Source organism: Leptopilina boulardi, unplaced genomic scaffold, assembly GCF_019393585.1.
Source record: "Leptopilina boulardi isolate dan_hultmark-lab unplaced genomic scaffold, ZJU_Lbou_2.1 LbouV2_155, whole genome shotgun sequence".
NCBI classification, from domain to species: Eukaryota; Metazoa; Arthropoda; class Insecta; order Hymenoptera; family Figitidae; genus Leptopilina; species Leptopilina boulardi.
Genome location: NW_026137702.1, coordinates 757570 through 777550, shown reverse-complemented (window position 1 = coordinate 777550; position 19981 = coordinate 757570). Strand labels below are relative to the sequence as shown.

Genomic DNA, 19981 nt, shown 5'->3' with positions numbered 1-19981 from the left:
TTTGATAAATTCTCACTGGATAATATTTAATAATAATAATAATAATAATAATAATATTTATATAAAGATTAAATTTTTTTGTAATTTCAAGAAAAATATTGCATATTGATTTGCATTGTCATGGGATTTTCCCTTTAGCAAAAGCCCTAAGGAATATTTGTCATAGCCAATCAAATTCAGTGATTTTACGTGATGATGAAAGCACCTTTAAAAGTTACGCGTAACTTCAGAACCCTGCTCGAAGCCGAAGTGTGCACCTTTCTTTTTGCAAGCACTCATCCTTTCTTTTTATTCTTCTTGTTTCGTGGTTTAATTTAATTTTATTGTTGATATTTTTGACAGTCAGCTATGTACCAAAAGTAATTTAAAAATAAAGAAAAATGATTTGACTGTTATTTTTATAAATTAACTGAAAATTAAAAAAATGTCCAATTCTTCAAAGGAAACAAAGGGAAAGAATGCTGAGGAAGAGAAACCATTTGTTGCAAAATCAACAGCAGATTTACAACGACTAAAGTTAATGAAACTTATGAAAAATCCTGTATGTTATTATTTTCTCTTTTATTAATAATAATCTTTTTAGAAATTTACAGCAATCTCTTTAAATAATTATAATTCTAAAGTATTAATTGAATAAAAACAATTTATTGCAAATAATAATAATAAAATAATTATTATTATTATTTCTAAAATAGTTTAAAATTTATATTTCTTATTAATTTTGCATTTATAGGAAAAGCCAGTTGTAATACCAGAAAAACCGAAGGCAAAGAATACACCGTCAATACCAGAATTTGTTCGCAATGTAATGGGAAGTAGTGCTGGTGCTGGAAGTGGAGAATTTCATGTATATCGACATTTAAGACGAAAAGAATATTCACGTCAAAAATGTATACAAGAAAAAGGTCATAGGGTAAATAAAATTTATTTTATATTTAATTAAAAAAAAAATTCTATTCAAATTGAGCACTGACAAAGTAATAATATTAAATTACTATTAATTAATATTAAAATTGTCCTTTATTAGGATCTTCTTGATGAGGAACATCATAAAAAATTAACGGAAAATAAAAAGAAAGCAGAAGATGCAACAACAAAGAGAAGAAACAAAAGATTAAAGAAAAAAGAAAGACTTAAAGAAATTAAAAAGTTAAAATTAAACAAAAAGATGAATGAAACAGAAGAAAATCAAAGCGATTCCAATAAATCAGAGGATGATACGCATTCTGAAAATGATAATGAACAACTTGAAAAAAGTAAAGAACCTCTTACAAGTAGTTAAAATTGTTTTTTTTATATAGAGTAATTATTGAGTACAAATACATTTAAAATTAAATCAATGTAGGTTAATTAATAAAAAAAAAATTTACATCAAATTTTGTATAAAAAAATAAAGAAACCGAGTTTAAGTCCTTAAGAAATGGGTTTTTTTTATTTCTACTGTAATCAAAATAAGTTTCTAAAAATATTAGTTAAAAAATTTGTTTTTGTTAATTTCAAAAAAAAAACGTTCTAATAATTACATAAATCAAAATTCACAATATTATTTAATATATAACTTATTTATTTGACAAAGTAAATTTCTGTAGACAAAAATATATCTTTCTCAATTAATATGACAATAATTTTTCAAAAATTTATACCTAATTTTTTTTCAAATATCACTCTTGTTGTTATTGTTGTAGATAATATAAAGGAAAATATCTACTACATATGTCATATTTTTACAATATCTAACAATGAGAATTTTACACTTCTCAAATGGAAACACTTTTGATTTATTCTTCTTCTTTAACCATGTGTTTTTGTCGTTCTGCCACAAATGGTACTTTACCTTTCTTCGAGTGAACTCTTCTATTAGAATCCCTGAAAAGAAAAAAAAAAAAAAAATTGTTAAAATTAATTCCTGACATTAAAAAATTTTCCCTAACAACAATTTTTTTTTAATAAATTCTCGATTAAATTTAATGAATTTGTAACTTAAATTTAAATCAATTCGAAACTTTGGATAAATTGAAATTCAAACAATTTGAAACTTAAACTAATTAAAATTTGGACAAATTGAAATTCAAATAATTTGAAATTTAAACTAATTAAAATTTGTGACAAATTGAAATTCCTATAAAATTCGAAACTGAAAAAATGAAAAATTGAAATTCGTATAAAATTCGAAACTGAAAAAATGAAATAAAATAAAATTAATCTTTACATGAAATTTCGTTAATTTTAATTTTCGAAACGATTGAATATGCATTTAGACAAAAATTTTGAATTTATGTTAACCAACTAAAAATAAGAATTAATTAAAAGTTGGATCACTTGAATAAAAGACGAATGTAAAAATCAAAAACAATGAAAGTTGAAATTAAAACAAAAAAAAAATGAAATTACATAATAATTTTATAAATTATACATACTTGCGTGCAATTTTTTCTCGAGATTTTCGAACCTCAGCTTGTGCATTGTAAATGTGTTTTGGCACTTGTCTATGACGAGCGATTCGTCGTATTTGAGGATGTGATATATATTTAGCCTTAAGAGTTTCACTATATTGCAATGATAATTTCTCTCTTGGTTTTAACTGAAAATGAATTAAAAGTAAAAAATTATTATTCATTTTTTTATGTAGAATAATGTATATTTTTTATTGAACTATTTATTTACCACTCCTAATTTCTCTGATGATCGAGCCTTCCAAACTCGAATATTCATTTCGTCACTTCCACTTAATATGTATTTATTATCAAGAGACCATGCAATATTTGAAAGTCTTTGCATACGTTTTGTATGATAAACTTCTCTCGATCGGCCTTTATTCACTTCAAAAATACGAATTGATTTATCATAACTTCCTGAAACAATTTCTTTTCCAGTTGGACTATAATCAACATCCATCACGGCTTCAACATGATCCATGTGTACATTTACTGGTGTTTTCAAATTTCTCATGTCAAATGTGTATAAACTTGAAATAAATATTATATATTATATATAAATGCTCTTTAAATATTTCTTGAAAATGGAAAAATTTCTCCATATTTGGCTTTAAATTTTGCAAAAATTTACTTAAATTAGATTTCAAAAATTCTTGAAAAAGGAACAATTAAGAATTTTTTAGAAATCTATCCTATTGAATTCAAATCATTGAAAATTAGAGTTCGATTTGAAAATATTCGAAATAAATTTTCTTGATAATATTCGTAAAGAATTATTCATATTAAGGAATTAATAAAATTAATTTGTAACTCATGAATTATTTTTTAGACGAATTAATATTTAACAGAATTTCTTTTTAAATAAATTTTTACTTAACAAAATTTTTAAGTATCTAATTTTTTGTTAAACAGAATATTAATTTAACTAAATTTCTCTTTACCCAATTTATTTGTTAAAAATATTTTAATTTAACCGAATATTAATTTAGCAGGATTATATAATTAATTAATTGTATAATTAATTTATACAGAATTTTATGTAATTCGAACTTTTAAATGACATAATTTTCAATTCATCGAATTTTCTTTTGTCCGAATCTTTATTTGCCAGCAATTTGTTATTTGATAGAATTCTTAAAATTCTGAATTTTACATATGTCCGAAATTGCATATTACCGAATAATAATCGACAGAAAGATTTCGGCGCGAATTTAAAAATTAACCAATCAAAAAAATTATCAAGAAAAATGTAATTGGTTAATTTTTTAATTCGTGCCGAAATTTTTGTTGTCAATTATTTGTCGGTCATTTGCAATTTCGGACACATTGGAAATTTGGCATTTTGAGAATTCGATGAATTGCAAATTCTGGAATTTAAAAATTCGAATCATTTAAAATTCTGCTAAATTAATATTAAGTTAGATTTTTTTTTTATAAAAAGTTGGTAAAGAGAAATTATATATAAAAAAAAATTCGGTAAATAAAAATTCGTTTGAAAAAAAAATTCTGCTAAAAGATAATTCAAAAAAGAAAAATTTGAATAAAAAATTAAGAGTTTTTCTGATTTTTTTTCTAATAATTATAAATTCATGCCCTAAAGGGTTAAATAGTAAAAAATTTATTTTCTTACTTGTAATCTTCATTAGCACATGTAAATGTAAATGCCTCCATTGGATTCCAACAAAGTTTATTCGAACGCAACGACATAATTACTTTACGTAATGGTCCTTTTTCTCTTGTATCATATAAAATTATACCTCGATCAGATGAGCAGACAGCTACAAAAAAAAAGGCATCAAAAAAATCCTATTAAAATTTCTTTTTAAAACAAATTCTTTAACGAATTAAAATTATAATAAAGAATCAATTACCCATTAAATTTGTTTGAACAGGATTAAATTTAACATCATGTAAACTGTCTACACCCCATTTAAAAGTTTTAATCGGTTTACTTTTACTTGAATCCCAAAGATGACACACTTCACCGCAAGTTGCAAATTGATTTTTTATACGATGATGTGATATAGAAGTTAATACTGTCTGTAGAAAAATTATAATAATAAATAATAATTTATTTCTCATTTTAAACAAACTTTTCGCCTTCGTTAATTAAAAAACAAATATTTCGCTCTTTAATTTTTTTTTCTCGATTATTTTGTAGAAAAATTATTTATTTATTATTATTTATAAAATTATTTCTATTATTTAATATAATTTTTATAAGAATTTTTTTTGTGTAGAATTGATACCACTCATTGGATTTTATATTATTTTTTTTTTTTAAGTAGAAAATTGCAAAAATTTGAATACTATATTTTTTTAACTTACTTCACTTAGAACGGTATTAATTGGTGTTGTTCCCTCGTCTTCATTGTTGGAATTATTTTCTAAATTCCATGTTTTAATAATTTTATCATCGCCTATCGTTATAAAATGATCCTCAGTAGTAGTTTGTGTTATTCCACGAACAATTCCATCGTGAGCTAAAAATGAACGTGTACACTCACGTGTTGGTAAATTCCATACACGTACTTCACCATCGTATGCGCCGCTTATTAAAATTGATAAATGAATTGGATGTTTACATAAAGATGATACTGAATCTTTATGGCCATTTAAATTGCCTATGAAAGGTTTAGCAAATACTCGTTCCAATTTCACTGAATTAAGTGCTCTCGTGTATTCTCTTTCATGTTGAAATAAATGTAACGAAGGATCATAATTCCTGTTAACTTAAATAATAAACAATTTTAATTAAATATTTTCAAATTTTACAAAATAAAATTCATTTGTCAGAATTTTTTATTTTTAATAATAATTGTTACTAGAAAAAATTCTTAAAATGCCGAATTTCCATTTTTTCGAAATTGTTAATGACTGACAAATAATTTACAGCAAGATTTCAACGCGAATTAAAAAATTAACATTTTTTTCTTGATAATTTTTTTGATTGGTTAATTTTTAAATTCGCGTTGAAATCTTTCTGTCGGTTATTTTTCGGTAATATGCAATTTCGGACAAATATGAAATTCAGAATTTTAGGAATTCTATCAAATAACAAATTGATTGCAAATAAAAATTCGGACAAAAGAAAATTCGATAAATTGAAAATTATGTCATTTAAAAGTGCGAATTACATAAAATTCTGTATAAATTAATTGTATAATTAATTAATTATATAATCCTGCTAAATTAAAATATTTTAAACTAATAAATTGGGTAAAGAGAAATTTAGTTAAATTAATATTCTGTTAAACAAAAATTCGATACTTAAAAATTTTGTTAAGTAAAAATTTATTTAGAAAGAAATTCTGTTAAATATTAATTCGTCTAAAAAATAATTATATCTAATACAATTCTTAAAAATGAAAATTTTAATTAATGATTTCTATGGGAAATTCATGAGTCCGAAATAAAATTTATTAATTCCTTATAGTATGAATAATTCTTTACGAATATTATTAAGAAAATTTATTTCGAATATTTTCAAATCGAACTCTAATTTTCAAGATTTGAATTCAATAGGATAGATTTCTAATATAGAATTTTCTTATACATAATTAACGTATTTCTCTGTGTGTAATTTAGGGTATAGAATCATATTACGTAGTATTGGAGTATAGTAAAAAAAAAAACTGGTCTACTAATTTTATTTCGATTAATAATCAAATGTAAGATTTATTTATTATCGGAGCACAATTTACGTATATAGAATTTATACAAATAAATAACAAATATTAAACAAATTTAAATTAAACAGGTTAAATAAAAAAATACATGCTTTTTATAGAGATTGATAATTTATATATATCATGTAAACATTAAATAATTTTATAATGTAAAAAAAGGCAATTATAATTTAATGTGAATATTTACCTTTATGAATATCACGTTTTGTTTCCCTTATATAAAAATCAGGATTTCTTGTTAATGTTTTAACCTTCATTACTGCATTGTTTTTTTATTCAGCACGTGGATAATTAAACTCTATCAGACAACTGGAGAGGTTGGAGAGGAAAATCGTAGTTTTAAAACTTCTCGTATGTGGCGCAACATTCGCATAAGAAAGAACGTCTGAAATCTGACAGTTTCACAATTCTTACTTAAGTTACATAGTTTTTTTTTACAAATGTAGTTTACTTATGTAAATTACATAAAAAATTTTAATTTTAAAGGACTGGGTGGTTTTTTTACTGTATAATATACATATTTTACATAAATAATTATAAATTACGCGTATAACTTCTTTGGTTAAACTCCTTCTACAACGTCGAAATGTAGATTTATTTCACCATTCTGAAGTCACCTTTATACCCGAACGTTAAAAAAAAATGTTTTGCATTCCATCTCTGTTGTAACAAATTTAAGAAAATTTAGTTATATTAAATTTCATTAAATTGTTCTGAAACATTGCGTTTATTTTATTCAAAAAAACAATTTATGTACTATTTATAAAGTGATTTTTAAACTTAAGAAATGGCTGAAAGCAAACTTAAAGAATTAATATTCGATGAAGATCAAATAGTAAGTTTCATTTAAAACATTTTTCACTAACTTTATTATATAGTTTAACTTGATATTTATATTATTATTTAATAATTTATAAGCACATATGTACTTTAAATAGTTCAAAGCTTCGAGAAAATTTATTATCTAATGTAAATTTTTAATGACATATTTTTTTATTATAACTTTTGTCATGTAGAAATAAGTGCGCCAAAAATACAAAGACAATGCTTTGTGACTCCATGTACCTTGAATTTATTTTGACAAATTGCACAATGTTTCAAATGTTTTTATAAGAAGTAATAATAAATCATTTTTCTCGTAATTTTTTTTCAAGGCACTTTAAAAAATAGAGAAGTAAAATTATGAAACCTAACCTTATTTTTTTTTAAATTTTTTATGTAAAATGCGACTAATTTAATTTTTTTAAATAAAAAAATTTCACTTTTGTTATAAAGAAATAATTTGAAAATTTATTTTAAAAATTAGTTGAATTTAATATAAACTTTTATTAATTCGAATTTCTAAAAATTCGTACTTTTATAAGTTAAATTTTCCGATAATTCATACTTTAAATAATTCGATCTTTTGATAATTAAAATTTCTAAATATTCTAACTTTAAATAATTAGAATTTCTAAAAATTCGTACTTTTATAAATTAAATTTTTCCGATAATTCATACTTTTATGAATTAAATTTTCCAATAATTCGTACTTTGAATAATTTAATCTTTTGATAATTAAAATTTGTAAATATTTGAACATTTAATAATTCGAATTTTTAAAAAATAATAATTTTTTTTTTTAGGTAACATACACACGACTGAGCAAACAACTAAATGTTCATGTTAATGAATCAAAACGAATATTATCGGAATTTTGGCGGAATAATAAAGGAAATGCAACAATTAGCGCGACATTCGCAATTATGGGTCAATTATCTGATAATTCTGATCGAATTGAAGTTGTCGAAGAATCAGCATTGCCTTTGACTAAAGAAAAATTTCAAAAAATATACTCTGAACATATTTATAGTTTACAAAAATCACTGGCAAATCTACAATTATTGGCATTAATTGAACTACCAAATACACAATTTTCTTCAATTAATTGTAAAGAAAGTACTCTAAAATTAAATCATTTAAATTCAAAACCAGTAACAAAATTAGTGGAACAAACAAAAAAATCCTTTGAGTCTGAAAAAAAAGTCGAATCAAATTCTCATTCGAAAAAAGTAGAGCAAGAAATTTGTGAAAAAACTGATACAAATGAAAAGAAGGAGAAAGTAAATAAAACTCCAATAGTAAAGGAAAAATCGAAAAAAGCGACTGTAGTAGCAAAAAAACCGGTTCAAAGTCGTGAAGCAGGATTTAGAAATATGTTCGCTAAAGTTGCTGATGTAAATTCAAAACGATTAGCAACGCAAAAAGAAGAGGCAGAAAAAAATGTTAGTTTGATAGACGATGATAGTGATGAAGAGGAAACGGAAAAGGAAAAGGAAAGAAAAGAAAAATCAACTTCAAATACTAAAAAAGAGAAAATAAAAGAAACAAAAAATACTCAACAGTCAACGAAAAAGGATAGTAAAAGAAAAATGGAAAACAAAGAATTAAATAATATAAAGAAACGAAGACGAATAATCGCTGAATCAGATTCATCGGAAGAGGAAAATGAATTAAATAATTTTGAGGAAGAAATTAAAGAAAATACAATATCTCATGAAAATAAAGAAGAATCACCAAAAATCACCAAATCACCAATCGCAAATTCACCCGAAATCAATGATAGAAGTGAAAAACGTGTTGTTCATGAAAAAGAAGATGTTCGTTATGTTGACGATGATGGTTTTCTTGTAACAAAAAAAGTTAATGTTACAAAAGTTACAACCAAAGTTGCTAAAGAACGTTCACCTTCGCCTAAAAAATCCAAACAAGTTACTGTTAACAAAAAACAAACAAAACAATCAACACTGACGAGCTTTTTCAAAAAAAAATGATTTACAAAATTTTTTTTCGAATTTTAGTTTTTATTTTATTTTAATTTACAAATTGAAATTTCCTTTAAGCAAATTAAAATGTCGATTTTTTTTTTTATTAAAGTTTTGTTCACAAATAAAAGTTTTTTTTATTGCTTTTCAAAAACAAAAAAAAAAATAGAAAATAACGAAATTGTAAATTTTTTTTGTTTCTATTGAAATATTTTTAAATTGATAGGAATTATATATTTTTTTGAATGTAAAATAAAATAGTATTTATCTATAGGTCTGAAAAATAATGAGATACATTTTCAATTTATATATTAAAATCAATAATGTTACGAATTTGTTATAAATTTACTAAGTGACTAAAAATATTGCATTTTTTGTAACTTGGTTTAGAAAAAAAAAAGAAAAATGAAACTACGAATTAAAAATGGAAACTTTATTAATAAAAATGTAATATTTGCTAAATATGTACATATTCTTTTTTTTAAATCCCGTTTTTTTTTTCCAGTAACATTTCATAAACTTTTTGTGCACATTTTTTCCTTTAGGTTTGTCATGTAATATTTTTTATTTAGGTTTTGTAGTAAATTACTGATTTTATAAAACCTTAAATAAATTTTTAAAACCGTAGATTGTTAAGAAGCGAAAAGGAGACTAAAAAAAAATTATTTTTTTTCACTTAGAAAAAATAAAATACACGACATTTTTTTTCTATTCTTCATGTTTATTGTTAAAAACATTTTTATAACATTTTTTAAAATTCAGTCATCACAGATGATAATTTTCAATTTTTTAAAAACTGACTTTAAATTCATATTCAGTGACAAAAAAAAAATACCTTAACTGATAATTAGTAGCACAAAAAACTTGGTAAATTTCAAATATAAAACTTTTTTAATTTTTTTTTTTTGATGCCATTTTAGTTCCACCATTTTGAATTTAAATTTTGTAAAGTCTGCATCCGAACCAACTTTTATAATTAGCTTTTTTTTAACGAGAAATAAAATTTATAATAAAAATTAGTGTGATTTAAATCCACTATAACAGTAAAGCAATAATCGTAAAAATTCAAAAAATTTTTAATTAATTTTAAATTGGAAAATTAAAAATGTAAATTTTTGTTTTTATTTTTTATACATCATAGAACAAAGAAGCTAGTGGATATCGTATTATAAATGCCAGCATACTGCATGTAATCTGAAACAGGGAAAAAATTGTTTTTGTTATTTTATATTTGTATTTCACAAAAAAAAAAAAATTACATTTTACTTTAAACAAAAAAAAATTTGAAAATATATCTAAATTAGAAATCTTACCTGTATAACTATTAAAATTGTTGTTAATGTACATTCATTCTTTGGTCCAACTGAGATTAGTACGAAGTTTATTAAAGTTAAATTATTGCAAATAATCACATCGTTTTCTTCTTTCCAGTCAACAAGACGGAAAATTCTGTAAATCTTCATTATAATTTTTGCTGAGAACAAAAAAAAATGATATATGTATATTTTTTTTTTTTGCAACACTAACTTGTAAAATTGAATTTTACAAATGGAAAACTGTGTGTAAAGTTCCTGTTTTTATAACAGTTTGTAAAATAAATTGGAGGCGCATAATTATTCCACAAAAAATTCATTAGTTACAATTTTCAAAAATTTTATTAGATATAATTATTTTTTAAACAAATTTTCATTTTTTACAAATTTTTTTAGGTAATTTTTATTTAGTAGAATTTTTATTTTACAGACGATAATTCGAAAAAGAAAAATTCGTTTTAAAAATATATCTTATAAAATTCTTGAAAATAAAAATTCTAATTAATAATTTTTATGGGATAATCGTGTAAATTTCAGTTTCAACTTACCTACTATATTAATTTCAGACTTATTGAAAACTACTCTACTTGGATCCAAAGTATCCGTTTCTTTATTAATTCTGCAAAATAAATATAAAATCATACACAGATTTATTTTTTAACTAAAAATTTATAATTAAATAAATTGAATGTGAAATTTTGAAAAAAAAAAAAAAAATTATATAATTTATCTGTGACGATTATAAAAAGAATATTTACTTTGGCAGTCTATGTCTCGGACAAGGCACAAGATGAAATAGTTGTGGTACGCTATATATAAAATTAATTATTTGTGGAATAAAAAATAATAATGTCGTTTTACTGAAGTGACCTATTATTCCAACGACAGCGAAAGTCATTCCTGATAAATAGCAAAATGTATCGCCAACAAACACTCGTGAAGGATACCTTGAAAAAAAAAAACAACAAAATTCTACAATAATTTAATTAATAATAAAATACTATACAAATTATAAAAAAATACAATAAAATACTATTTAAAAATATTAAAAAATTTTAAAGCAAATTTTAAAATTGAATAATGCCCAAATTTTTCTTTCAGATATTTATTCGAACAAAAAGAAGAAGTTCTGTAAAAAAAAAGTATTGTAAAATGGAAATTTGAAAAAATGAAAATTCAGTTAGAAAAAAAATTCTTTTCTAATATTTTTTCCGAAAAATAAAAATTCATTTAAATGACTTAATCAAAATTCGAGGAAATAATAATTCAATCAAATTCAAATTCGTTTAAAAAACAATTTTGTAATATAGAAATTCGGTTAAACAATCATTCGAAATAATAATAATAATAATAATAATAATAATAATAATAATAATAATAATAATAATTTGGTTGAAAGTAAATAAATTCTAAGTAATAAAATTCTATCAAATTAATTTTAGAGCTTATTCATGCGTTTCAAAAACAATTTTATAACAGAAAAAATGAATTTCGCATTTTCGTCATTTCTTTAATATTTTATTTAAAAAAAAAAAAAAAAAAATTTCCACTTGAGAAATATTGATTTTCCATGATGTCATATATCAAATATATGAGCATATATTTTTTGTAACGAAAAATAATTAATTTTTCAATATTGTTACCCCTAAATATGTATTCTTATTAAAAAAATATTTGCAAATTGTGGATTATCAAAGTTTGGAGAAATAGTACAAAAAAAAAAGAAATAAATTATAAAACATTTTTTGTTCTTCTATATTAATGTAAGGACTATATGGACTAAAAAAATGTACATATATATCTATTGTATGCCTTGTAAGGGTGAATGCGCGTCTGCGTATTGATCATTTCTAACTGTAATTCTACTTGAAGGAATAAGGAAGGAAGTGTCATATGATAGCAAAAAACATTGCGGGTGTGGTTTTTTTTCCCCCTCAATAACTTATAAATTTACTAAATATAAATTAATAAAATTATATGTTTGAAGAATAAATTATATTTAGAACAAAGCAAAAAAATTTAGAAGGAAAAAAAAGTAATTTTAAATATAATGTGTGCTAAAAGTATATATCAATATTTCAATATTATCCTGACGTGAAATTTTAGTCCTTAATCTGAGATGTTGTTGCTAAGGAGTTTTGAATTTGCGCGTAATGAATGTTATTTGTCTAACATTCTTGAAAATTTAAAGAATGAAAAAATTGGTAGGTAATGTAAAATAATATTATATAAATTAAAATTAATGAATAAAATAAAATTAATAAATTAAATTTAAAAATTAAAAAATAAATTAATATTACATAAATTATAATTTTATTTTGTTCATTTAGATAAAAAAAAACTTATTTTTTTTTGATAATTTAATTTAAATTCCTAATTAATTAAATTCATCGTATTTGTATAAAACAGTTGATTAAAATAATATTTTGAAATTATATATATTTAGAATTTTTTTTTTTATTATTTCTTAAATTAAAATTCCTAGTTATGTTGTCATAATCCATTTACTTTTTTTTCAGAGAACTGGTATTTATTTCAAACAAAGCAAACTCGACTAATTATTATTAATAAAGTTATTTAGTACTTTTTTTCAAAATGTTTTGAGAGATATTAAAGTCAAATAGAAATGTTTATTGTGAAATATAAAACTCAAACATTTAGTCGAATTATTCAAAGTTATGCCATGCATATTCGAACAGATGGGAAAATAATTTTGTTATTCACATTATTAATTTTACAAGTTATGATTGTTATGATATATGTGATAAATACAACTCCATCTTCTAAATTAATAACGCCAACGAGACATGAAGCAGTTAGTTTCGTAAACATTCACTCTGCAGAGGTAATATATAATTATATCATTATAAATTTAATTTATTTAAAAACAAAAAGAACTCGAATTTCTATTTTACCGAAATTTATTATTAATTTTATTCAACAGAATTTTTATTTAAACAAATTGTCATTTGATAAAAATTTAAAAACTCCGATTTTTCATTTGACCGAAATTGTAAATGACCGAACAATATTTCCGACAGAAATATTATGGCGCGAATTTTAAAATTAATCATATAAAAATTACATCTCTTGTAAAAAATATCAAAATTTTAATTTTTTTCAGGCTCTTTATAAAAATGAATTAAAATATGATAAAGCACAAACAATTAATGGTGAATTCACATTAAAAGATACTAAAACAATAAAATTTTTTGAAACCTATTCAAATTTTCTCTGCTGGAAAGATGGAGTTAACAATAGAGGAATGCGAAAAAATTCAACAATATATTCAAAAAAATGCATATGCAATCAAGGCTGGCATGGTTCTGACTGTGGTCAACCGGAAGTTGTATGGCGTGCAATAATGGCCACAAAACAATTGGTAAAATTAAAACAACGCAAATGGATGAGACGAATTATTTATACACTATGCATAAATCAATATAATTCAGCGATATCTGAAATTATTGTAAAAGAATTATACAATGTTGTGGATCTTTTTATTATCTGTGATTCAAGTGATTCAGAATATAATTTCAATTATTCATTAGCGAAAGGTTTATTGAAAGTGGAACAAAAGAAAATTTTATATATCAATACATTTACAAAAGTGGAAAAACCATTTAAATTGATATTTAAATATATTTGGAATAAAATACATAGTGTTATTAAAAATATACGCGATGACGATATTATTGTTATGACTGATCCAGAACAAATATTAAATTCAAAAGCATTAATGTTTTTGAAAACATACGATGGTTGGTCACAACCAATTGGTTTTAGATTAAGATGGTTAGTGTTTGGATTTTTTTGGCAACATCCATTGAAAACAACAATTAAAAAAGGAGCATTTACAATTGGTTTTATGCAAGAGGCTTATCGAAATAATAATTTACTATTACAAAAGGAATTGGTTGATGAAAATAGTGAAAGAGATGAACTTGGATTAGTGATTGGTGATTTAAATCATTATGGCGGTTGGTATTGTCATTATTGTCAAATTCCGGAAAATATAATGTCCTCAATAAAATGGAAAAATAATTCAAAAATTATTAATCCCGATATAATAATTGACAAAAATTATATTGAAGAATTAATTGGAATGGGTATGTGGCTAAATGGAAAAACAAGTCTTCTTCGAGTTCCTAGATATCAAGACTTCTATTTTGCTCCTGAGGTTGTACTTAATAATTCACAAAAATACGATTGGCTGCTTCAAAATTTCTACGTTAAATTGGATTATGATTGAAGAAATAGTCGATATAATTGGCTGTGATATATATATATATACAATTATATGCACTACTCATTTTTTATATTATACAATATATTTATTATTTACAAATCAATTTTATATTGTGCTTCGATTATGATAATTATATTTATATAATATATTATTTAGAAATTTACAAATTTATTCAATTATTTTCCCCCATCATATGTATAGAATTTTTTTTTTTGCAATTATCTTCCACATATTGTAAATTTAAAATATCAGAATAATTTTTTAATCAATAATAATAATTGTAGCATTAATAGTTTAAAATTTGGATAAGTTGAAATTCATATAATTGTAAACATAAATAAATAAAAATTTAGATATATTAAAATTCAAAAAATTTAAAAAACTTAAATTAATTGAAATTTGGATAAATTTAAATATCGAAAAAATTGAAACTAAAATTTTGTTAATTTGAAGTTTTGATTGATTGAATTTGTATTTGATTAAAATTTTAATTAATAAATTATTTTTGATAATTAAAAATTAGAATTAATTAAAATTTAGAATAATTGAAACTAAAATTAATTAGATTAAGTTTGAAATTTGGATCGATTATGAATCGAATAAAATTGAAATTCAAATAAATTAAAACTTGAAATGATTCTGATTTGGATAAATTGAATTTTTGATTTGAATTAGAATAAATTTAAATTTCGATCAATTATAATTTTAATAAATAAATGTTTCATTTAATTTAAATTTAAATTTATTGAAATTCGGTTTAAATAATTTTTAAATCGTTGAAAATCTTTTGGTAAATTCAATCATGGGTCAATTGAATAATTTATAGAAAAAAAAATTACAATCTGTAATTTTTTCTTCTCTGAATTAAAACAATTTGAATCAAATTAATTTTTTTCAGTGTAATATATAATAAAAAAAAATGCTCCTTTCTTTAAAGAATATAACTTATGTTCTTATTTAAAAAATTTTGCAAGTACTCACCAATTGTATTTTAAAAGTGCCAGTGAGGTGAACGTGTATGGTATTAAAAAATACATGGAAAATAAATGTGCTTTCCACATATCACCAGTTAATTCAATTGCATTGAAAATTAAAATACTCATTGATATTATTACACTTTGTCCAACTTCTAATCCATTAATACCAGCAAGTATATTTATGGCGTTTGTACAAAAAACTGCCAACATTCCCATATACACATAATAAAGAATGTATAAATTAAGAGAAAATCCAAGCCACGCTCTTAATGGTTTTGGAACAATAATTAGTGTTGAATTAAAATTTACAAAATATACCATCAATAATGGTAATGAGGCAATTGTTGGTAAAAGTAATTTATGCCTCCAACGTAAATCTAAAACATCATCGGCAAAACCTAATAAAACCATACAACAAATTGATAACAGAGCAGCTAGCATATCAATAAACTGAAACGAAAAAATTATGATACTGTAATTTGAACGTAAGTTTGCAATAGTGTATTATTTTATTTTTTTTTTTTTGGTTCAACAAATACAAACCTGGTTATGTGGGAAATATGCATTTTTGAAAATATAATCACAAAACGGTATTGGAATAAATAAAAACATGGTGACAAGAAATGCACAACCGCTCACAACTCCCATGGCTTCTGGCCTGAAATTTTTTTTTTACTTTTAACAAATATTAAAAATATATTAATTTTTTGAATATTTTTCAGTAAACCATTTTTTTTTTCTAATTTTAAAATTGAATTATTTTCATAAATTGTTTATTTTTCGTAAATATTTTAATTTTCTTTGTGTGCTGTATTTATATACCAGCAGAAAATTTATTTCTTAAAAATAATAATTTTTGAATATTTTTTGGATAAAAAAAATGTTTTATTGAATTTAAAAATTTTAATTATTAAGATATTTTTTTAATTTTTCGTAAATATTTCAATTGTTTTTATCTGTGCTGGACACTATTTAGCAAAAAGTATTGTTCTTGAAAAATATTTATTTGAATATTGCTATATTAAAAAATCGTTTTTCGAATTTAAATTTAAATTATTTTAAATAATTTATTATTAGATAAATATTTTAAAAATTGTAAGAATTTCTGTTTGTTCTGTTCTTGAACAATTTTTTATTTTTAATTACATAAAAGTATAATTTTTGATATTAAAAATACTTTTTTTTTTAAATTTGAGTCCTAATTATTATTTTTTTTTTAAAAAAAAGTTTGCAGCACAAAAAAAAGTAATTTTTTTTTTTTTTGAAAATAATATTAGTATAACCATCACAAAGTTGGACGTTTAAATGATAATAACCTACAAAAATTAGAATTTTTCTAACGTAAAAAAATAAATACAGATAAATTTACCAGCGGAATTTTTTTTTCAAAAGCAAATTACCCTCTGTTGTAAACGAAATGAAAAATTAAGAAAAATAAATCCCTTGTTTAATGAAAAATTAAAAAAAAAAAATTCGAAAAATTTCAAAATACCAAAAATTATTGTCATAAATATTACTTACACCTTTTTAGTCGACTTTTTATTCATATCAATTCCATAAAGATTAGCTTTTATGAACATATTTTCCATTGTGGGAATTAATCTACTTGTTGCAACATAAGCAACAATTGACATCAGAACATTGGCAATAAGAGGAAAATTCGTTGAGCACATTTCTTTAAACTTTTCCATATTAAATGTTACGTTTAACTAACAGTTTATTAAAAAAAAAAAAAAAAAAAAAAAAACATTAGCTAAAAAAAGTGATTTACAAATAAATTAAAAATGACGAAACGAAAAATCAAACACAATTTTTCGTTGTCATATTACTCTTCCCGAGCAGTATACAAAAACTCAAGTTCAAAATCATTACACTTAATTACTGATAAAATAATGAAATAATGTAATTAGTTTGTAAAATTATATCATTTACACAACAAAAACGAAACGTGTTGGCACGTGTCGTCGGCATATTCGACATAAACAAAATAACTTTCGAGAACGTGATGCATTAGTTAAAGAAGGACAGAGATATATTTACTGTCCTATTCTCTCTTGTACATTTTAGAAAAAGGGATGGGACAGTAAGCAACGGAAATCAGAAATGAAGTGAGACATCCGTAATGTGACGCTTTCATGAGCTAAAAGCGTAGAATCCGCCTTAATAGTCTTGTGATTTCAATAGAGTTTCCACTCTATATACATATATACAACTTTAGTGACAGTCACTTGTTTGTTTCTTGTTTGGTCAATAAATATTTTTTAATCAACGTCAAACATTATGGTAAAAGTGAATAAATGAATAAGAATTCGATAAATTAAAGAAAAATTGAAAAAAAACCGATTTGGAAATAAAATAATAAATTCAGTCCAATTGAGGTTAGTGCATTAGTCATTTTTATCGAAGTTGCAATATTTTTATTTTCTTCTTAATTCATTACTTATTTCTAATTTGCATACTTAATGTAGTATAGATTTATTATTTTCTCTAAATCCATAAAAAAACAAATTTATTTTTTAATATTCATATCAGATCTTTGCTATATCAAAAAAAAAAAAAAAAAAACAAATGAATTTTACAGTTTGGTAAAATTACATTATTTTGTTATTAATTTCATCTAAAAAAAATTGTATAATTTTATCATAATTTTTTGTAATAATAATCGTTTTGAGGTTAGAAATACATGATCGTGTATCTTTAAAATTGAAATAAATATTTGTAAAATATTACAAATTATTAGTAATAATTTACCAATTACAGAAATCACAGTATAAATTTGGTTTAATTTTTAGGTTAAAAAAAAGGGAAAAAAAGTTTCTTTAGATATAAAAAAGGGGATTTCGAAAATCAATAAATAGAGTATATTACGTGTCGTGTTTAATTGAAATTATTGAATTTTTATAGTAATATTTTTTAAAGTAGACTATGTTAATCAGAATTTTCGTAAAAAAAGAATTTTTATTTAACTGTATTATTATTATTAAATAGAAGTTCTAATTATTTTTATTATTATTGATATTATTATATTCCAATTTCGAATTTTTTTATCGGATTTTTCCTAAAATTTAACGATCTTGTTCAAAAGAATTTCTTGTTAGATTTATAAAAGAATTTATATAAATTATTTTAATTAATAGAATTTTTATTTAACTTAATTTCCATTTCACTGAGTTTAAATTTAACTAAACTTTATTTAAATAAATTTACTGACTTTGAATTTGTCCATTTACATTACAAAAAAAGTCAATTTTTTATTTTTAATAAATTTAACGAGGTGATAAATATTTTTTTTTATTAACTATTGTTGTTAGATAGTAAATAAATTAAAGTTTTCCAATTGTTTACATAAATAAATATAATATAATATAATGGCATTTTTAGAGCAAATTTTACAAAAATAAAAAACTAATTTCAAATTTTTAAAAATAATTTTCGTTGCTGTTGCAGAGAAAGAGAATCGATTGACTCGAATACTTGGAAACCAAAGTGAATTTGATATTTTATTAATGCTAAAAATATGGTAAGTTTAGGAAAAAAAAATTATTAACAAATTTAGGAAAATTTAAGACCAGTAATTTAAATATAATATTTCTTTAGGCTCAAGAAGTTGAAGAAACAATGAAACGCATTCAATCCCATAAGGGTGTTGTTGGGACAATTGTTGTTAACTCAGAAGGTAATTTAAAACAAATAAGAATTTCTTAAAATTATTTGTGCATATATATATATATAATTAAAAATTTGTTTTTAATTTGAAAGAACAATATAGATATGGCTAAATGTTAAATTTATAATTTATTTTTTATTAATAAAAATGCAAAAAATTATTAAATAAATAAAATTCTATTCTAAATTGTTTATATTTATGATATTATAATTTAATAACTATAATATTAATTATATAATTTAATTTAAATAATTATAATTATAATAATAGTTTTTTTTTGTAATAAATAGGCATCCCTATAAAAACAACATTGGATAATACAACAACAGTGCAATATGCGGGATTAATTAGTCAACTATCAGATAAGGCTCGTTCAGTTGTTCGTGATTTGGATCCTACGAATGATTTAACTTTTTTGCGTATACGCAGTAAAAAGCATGAAGTAATGGTTGCACCTGATAAAGAATTTATACTTATTGTGATACAAAATCCTGTTGATTAAATAAAAAAAAAGAAACTGTAGATAATAAAATTTAAAAAAAAAATGATACAGTAAAAAATTTAATAAATTTTTTGCATTCAAAAAGAAAAAAAAATTGCTTTTATAACATTTTTCCTTCTAATTCCAATATAATTTGAACAATAAATTATTTGTTCTGGATTTATAAAAAGAATAAATATATTTAAAAAAATTAAAATTAATTAGTTGTAGTTTTTTTTCCTTTTTCTTTACAAAATTGTCCCTTTTTTGCGAACGCTTACAAATCATTAAAAAAAAAAAAGTAAATAATTTACACATTCGTGTTTTCTCAATATTCTATTTTAAAGCAGTTTTAAATAATCGCGG

The 19981-nt window shown here is 22.2% G+C and overlaps 5 protein-coding genes across 5 annotated transcripts; 3 read left to right on the top strand and 2 right to left on the bottom strand.

Moving 5' to 3' along the window:
- Positions 1-279: 279 nt before the first annotated feature.
- Positions 280-9360, top strand: LOC127276876 (uncharacterized protein DDB_G0284459). The gene is made up of 5 exons (XM_051297565.1): positions 280-541; positions 734-913; positions 1028-1279; positions 6909-6959; positions 7750-9360. The coding sequence occupies exons 1-5, from the start codon at positions 425-427 to the stop codon at positions 8935-8937; spliced, it is 1788 nt and encodes a 595-aa protein (XP_051153522.1). The 5' UTR covers positions 280-424; the 3' UTR covers positions 8938-9360.
- On the bottom strand, positions 1544-6477 carry LOC127276911 (DDB1- and CUL4-associated factor 13). The gene is made up of 7 exons (XM_051297611.1): positions 6312-6477; positions 4764-5167; positions 4307-4475; positions 4066-4213; positions 2665-2965; positions 2418-2581; positions 1544-1866 (listed from the first exon to the last, which is right to left on the bottom strand). Exons 1-7 carry the CDS (start codon positions 6379-6381, stop codon positions 1779-1781), a joined length of 1344 nt encoding a protein of 447 aa, XP_051153568.1. The 5' UTR covers positions 6382-6477; the 3' UTR covers positions 1544-1778.
- Positions 9361-9693: 333 nt separating the features above from the next.
- LOC127276879 (UDP-N-acetylglucosamine--dolichyl-phosphate N-acetylglucosaminephosphotransferase) lies at positions 9694-17460 on the bottom strand. The gene is made up of 7 exons (XM_051297567.1): positions 16989-17460; positions 16011-16125; positions 15472-15917; positions 11000-11188; positions 10790-10860; positions 10242-10402; positions 9694-10122 (listed from the first exon to the last, which is right to left on the bottom strand). Exons 1-7 carry the CDS (start codon positions 17156-17158, stop codon positions 10057-10059), a joined length of 1218 nt encoding a protein of 405 aa, XP_051153524.1. The 5' UTR covers positions 17159-17460; the 3' UTR covers positions 9694-10056.
- Positions 11888-14646, top strand: LOC127276878 (beta-1,4-mannosyl-glycoprotein 4-beta-N-acetylglucosaminyltransferase). Its single transcript, XM_051297566.1, has 3 exons — positions 11888-12445; positions 12761-13086; positions 13366-14646. Exons 2-3 carry the CDS (start codon positions 12868-12870, stop codon positions 14491-14493), a joined length of 1347 nt encoding a protein of 448 aa, XP_051153523.1. The 5' UTR covers positions 11888-12445; positions 12761-12867; the 3' UTR covers positions 14494-14646.
- Positions 17461-17667: 207 nt separating the features above from the next.
- Positions 17668-19832, top strand: LOC127276880 (dynein light chain roadblock-type 2). The gene is made up of 4 exons (XM_051297568.1): positions 17668-17845; positions 18915-18987; positions 19065-19143; positions 19425-19832. Exons 2-4 carry the CDS (start codon positions 18985-18987, stop codon positions 19634-19636), a joined length of 294 nt encoding a protein of 97 aa, XP_051153525.1. The 5' UTR covers positions 17668-17845; positions 18915-18984; the 3' UTR covers positions 19637-19832.
- Positions 19833-19981: the final 149 nt, after the last annotated feature.